General features: G+C 44.7%; 1 protein-coding gene across 6 annotated transcripts in view; it reads left to right on the top strand.

Annotated features, from left to right (window-relative positions):
• LOC126572709 (probable phosphorylase b kinase regulatory subunit alpha) overlaps positions 1-5,000 on the top strand; it is a 9,899-nt gene that overhangs the window by 2,237 nt on the left and 2,662 nt on the right. For 3 of the 6 annotated variants that reach the window (XM_050232268.1, XM_050232259.1, XM_050232242.1), the window contains 5 exons: positions 451-598; positions 4,073-4,237; positions 4,334-4,501; positions 4,597-4,857; positions 4,936-5,000. The exon at positions 4,936-5,000 is cut by the window's right edge and continues 109 nt beyond it. In XM_050232268.1, the coding sequence (XP_050088225.1) occupies positions 451-598; positions 4,073-4,237; positions 4,334-4,501; positions 4,597-4,857; positions 4,936-5,000 (807 nt within the window). Of the gene's footprint in view, positions 1-450; positions 599-2,501; positions 2,650-4,072; positions 4,238-4,333; positions 4,502-4,596; positions 4,858-4,935 lie in introns of all 6 variants that reach the window. The other 3 variants (XM_050232287.1, XM_050232251.1, XM_050232275.1) reach the window with 2 other exon arrangements.

Below are 5,000 nucleotides of genomic sequence, written 5' to 3'. Positions count from 1 at the left end.
GGGGGGGTAAGGGTAAAGGTTTACCACAGCAGCTGGTATGGGGGATTGGAAACAGATGCACCTCGTTATGCATTCGCTTACTGACCATTGGCTACTGGCTACCAACACGTATAAACAAGCTTTCGATGCTACAGTTCAGTGGTTTCCTCGAAAGACTTGTTTGTGGGTACCAGTAAATTCTTTTTTTAAACTACAACATACAATATCCAGTAATTGACAAGTGCATTTATTGCCCTAGCATTAGCCGACGAGGAAGCATTGCGAGATTGCTCGGCATTCCTCCCGACAGTAATATTCCAAGTCTAAATATTGAATGTACCCATTTTTCTTTTCCGTTTTCCTCGTATTCCCTGGCGCCTCTTTCTCTCTCTCTCTCTCTCTCTCTCTCTCTCTTCTCTCTATTTTTGTTTATCTCCTTATCGAACCAACCGGCGCCCTGGTCGACGCTAGTTTTCCGATGTGAACCGATTTTACATTGCCTCAGACAACGAGCTGATGATCGATCTGCTGAAGGGAGAGATCAACTTCCTGAAGTCGGCATGGCAGAACCTACTAGGCCGTCCGCTGCTCACACTGGTGCTGAAAACGGTTCATCTAGGTCGGTTTTATAATCTTCGTTCTGTTAATTTTATTTTTTCGGTTTTATTTGTTTTCTTTTTTCCTCGCGAGTTAAATTTTAGTTTTAGTTTTGTCCCCCAAAAACCTTTTCTATACCTACGTTTTTACTGCGTGCGTGACCCTAGCAACCCATCCTTCTTTCACATCTTCTGTTGTCGTAGTTGCTCCAGGCTTTCTTGTGACATTAATTTCTTACCGCTCAAGAGTTGTTTAACAATCTACCAAATCGTTCATCATCTACTGTACTCTGGCTTCCCTGAGCTGTAAATAGTGCAGACATCTTGATTAAGTATTTTGATAACTATACGAGTAATTGTTTTCCCCGCAGCTACTTTATGTATGTCGCCTTCCCGTTTCTATCTCTCAATTTGTAGAGGGTTGTGCATTTTTGATTCAGTTGTCAGCAAATGATGCGTGTTCACACATGGACATTGATTTTCTGCTTCACTTTCGTCATTATTCATCCCGATAGTCGTGTGCGTAGTGTGTGATTGGTTTGCAAAATCCTTTGGTTTCGGTTGCTCCCTGTCAGTACCTGCCCTACCTCCAATAAACCCTCGGATAGAGCACTATTCCAAACTCACATGGCGTTCTGGGATCGTTCGGGTTGAAAACGACTATTACTCACGGCAATGTAGGTATACTCATCCATGCGTAATGCAAATCTTCACGCTATTCGCTGGAAGGCAAGTCCATGATGTGCGGATATTGAAACTGGTACAAACTGGACAGTCTTTTGCCACGTAGATTTCACGTCCCATGGTCGATCAAGTTAAGTTTCATTGGTCAGCCTATATATATCCACGAATCCTTCAGCTTTGGACAACAGACGTATACAGAGAGACATTACAAAAGCACACTACATACATTCATACACACATACACTCACGCGGACGCATACACATTAACCAAAGTCAAAGCCAATCCAGCCTATTAGTAGCAAAATTGTCCGATGAATGTTTCAGTGATTTTTCGATTGAAATCATCGGGAGCGGTTTCTCAATTGCTTGTTCATTTATGAAAATAATTGGCAAATCTTTTCTTCTCTCTCTCTCTTTTTCTCTTTTCCTCTCTTTCTCTATCTCTCTATTTCACACACATTACACACATATTCTCTCTTTATCTACCCTTCCCCCGTCGACCCTGGTTACCTGGTTGCCGCTTTGTTCGGTAACAACCGTACTCATCATCTCGCCGGACATGTGTGATGGACACGGCCAAAACTGAAATAATTATCGCAACATATAATTGCTACATACGCGTGCACAAACCAATACGCCATCCGCCCAATTTTTTTACCCATTTTAATTATTCTCTAATCGTTTTCTACTTCTACTTTCTCTTTACGAACTGAAAAAAAATCTCCTTCGGGCACTGCTGGATACTGCCACTTGACATGTTTGATAACATATTGGTTTCCTGTAACTCATTTATGCCCCCTCCAAAACAACAACATCATCACCACCTACACGAATCGATCATCGGATTGGTTGTTGGCTATGGCCTGAACCCACGTGGCCTGCTCCTTGTCGGTTGCTGCTTACTTCACTTCTAACGTTCGACATTGGCCCACCTTCTTCCCATCTCGGCACGTGTCTGTTGCGCATGCATGGGGCGGCCATGCGCTTGCGTTCCTACTTCTGTGTCACTGTGCATTGGGAACCAAATCCTTATCCACCATCGGTTGATCTGCTGCTGTTGATCTGACCTGCCCAAACCCACCGACACACACACATACACACACTGATACACACACACACATACACACAACAACAAACAAACCCACGCGCCTTGCGCGCGATCAATGATAAACGCATACGACAACGTATTATCGGCTGTCATGCTCGTGCTGGTCATTTCCGGGTGCTGGTGCTGGGGGCTAGATATTCGATCATGACGAGTACTACACATCACGTGATCCCGCCTTGCTGGCGAGCAATTTCACGGACATACTTGCATTCCTGAGCTATAGCTGGCGCCATCTCCTCGGTCGGCCCACGATCACACTCATGGCCACCCATTGGCTGCTAGGTAACTATTTACTACACTCCAGTTTGTCATTTGCCACTATCGTTATCGCTCGATCGCGCTCGCTCCCCCTTCGTTTTTTTTGCTTATTTTCTTCAAAGGTTATATAATAATTACAATTTCACTACTATACTCTCGATACCATCGTCAATCGTTCACTATCGGATCGCCATCAACATCCAAATCGCTCGCCTATCGCATTCATTGTTGATTGTATTGTCGCGTCACCGGTTCTGGAAAGCATTTGAAAGTGCTGTTACTAACCATACCGACGATGGTTGTCACCGCCAGACCAGTTGAGATCATCACCCTCATCATCCTTCAACTAGATTGTGCGATAACGAATCAATCATTAAACTGCCAGGAGATGCTATCTGTTTAATTTATTAGCTAAAAATCGCTATGACTCCGAACGTATCATTTACCCAAGACCCTCGAAGCCCTGGACGATGCCTGAAGTCAGTAGAAACGCATTCTGGGTGAACACATTCTCATTCTCCATCGCATCTCGAACTGATCGGATGTATCGTGTAGATAACTGTGACACGTGCGTGCCGTACCTTTGTGGTCCATTAGCCGATGTCGCAAACCAGAAAGCAAAGCCTAAGTTCTTTCGATATCTTTTGCAAAAATATTGTTTCCTTTTTTTTTATCTATGTGTGATTAACCAAATGGAATATATAACTCCAAGACGCTCTTGCTGTAATCGTAGTAGTAACCCTGGCATGAACTTCCTATTTTGATTAATCTGGCGTCATCTCCTCGTTTTTACATTGTTTACCTGTAGTCGAAGCATCGTGATTTATCGGTCTTTCCAGTAGCATAGGCTAGAATTTACTTTAGTTTAACATTGCAAGTTCCCTATGTAATCCTAATCCTCTAATTCCATTGCCAACTCTATCGCTGCGTCCACACTATGATATTATCTAATGTATGGAAAGCATCCGTATCCGTGCTACAGATGATCTGTTTGAACTTATTTACGGTCTTTGTGCGAACATCAAATGTTGCTGCATGAAGATATAAAGCAGTGAAATTGCCAAGCTCAAAATACATCACTGCTAGCTCACATTTGGCAGATAATTTAAAATTGATGCGAGTGCTTTCCACACATATTTGTCCAGATGATCACACAGAGTGGATGCAGGATAAAAAAAAGCTCAAACATTCGGGAAGCAACACCTAAAAGCCTAACCAAGTTGTTTAGGACAGAGTACTAGATGAAGCTAAAGTAAGATGGTGTAGCGATGTTGGTGTTTGAGTGAAACGTGCCGAAAAAGGTAACGGTAGTACTATTTCTAACAATTGCAATTTTCGTGTTTTCTCCTTTATGAACCGTTCTGTTTAACCGACGCTCCAACACGACGACGTGTTACGCGGATGCGTGGTTCTTTCCTGTAAAATACATTGTGTTTTCAACATACAGATAACAATAAAGTTCCGTTGGCGATGATTCAAACGATGAAAAAGCTTAAATCGGGCTACATCAGCGGGACCCGGGTGATACTCGGCAATCTGGGCGATTTCATCAACACTTCCGCTATCACGGACCTTAGCTTTCTTGGCAGCCAGGAAGATGGCTACCCGGACAGTAAGTACCACTCTCGCTACCCTTAAGAGGATCCTCTTACTGACAAAAACTTTGCAAAATGGAACCTATTTTGCTGTCTTGTTTCTTTGACTGCAGAGTTGAATCCGGCCGTTCAGGCTTACCTGGACGAACATCTGTTGCGCTCGTTCAGTCACCGTGCATCGACAACCTCCATCCGGTCGTCCGGCTTGCGTCCGAAAAATCTGCGCCGCCGAATGTCGGTGAAGGGTGCCATCAAGAAGACGCGTTCGATTAATGTTGATTGTACGTATGACCCGTAAAAAAAGCCAACCATCGCAAAAAAGAACGGTGCATTATTTGCTCTAGCTTTGATATCGTTTTTCTTCTTCCGCTTCCAGCCGAAACGCTCGGTATGGAGGGTAATGTTACGGAACGGCGTCTTTCGCACGCATCCCCTGCCTGGCTCGAGCCTAACCAAACGACCGTTGGTGCTGCGGGGGCCGGCAGTGGACTCGCCTCCGGCCAGTCGCAAATTTCGCGCGATCCTTCGCCGAATGCACCGTCACTGATCGCAGGACAGCCTCGATTCGGCACGGACCGCGTGTCACTGGACGATGATGGTAAGAAGCTGCACATCCAAACATCAGCCACCGCTGCCAGTAAGCGTTATTTGCCTTTGCAACTTGCACATCCAACGTACTGTGGGCTAATACGACGAGTTGCCTTCTTTGTTCCAGTGCCAAAGATACACGTGCAACCGTTGCCACGCCATCGACCTACCACGGAGACCAACTTTGAGAAT

Source organism: Anopheles aquasalis, chromosome X (assembly GCF_943734665.1).
Source record: "Anopheles aquasalis chromosome X, idAnoAquaMG_Q_19, whole genome shotgun sequence".
NCBI classification, from domain to species: Eukaryota; Metazoa; Arthropoda; class Insecta; order Diptera; family Culicidae; genus Anopheles; species Anopheles aquasalis.
The sequence above is the reverse complement of the archived record's forward strand: the minus strand, read 5'-3'. Positions and strand labels throughout refer to the sequence as shown.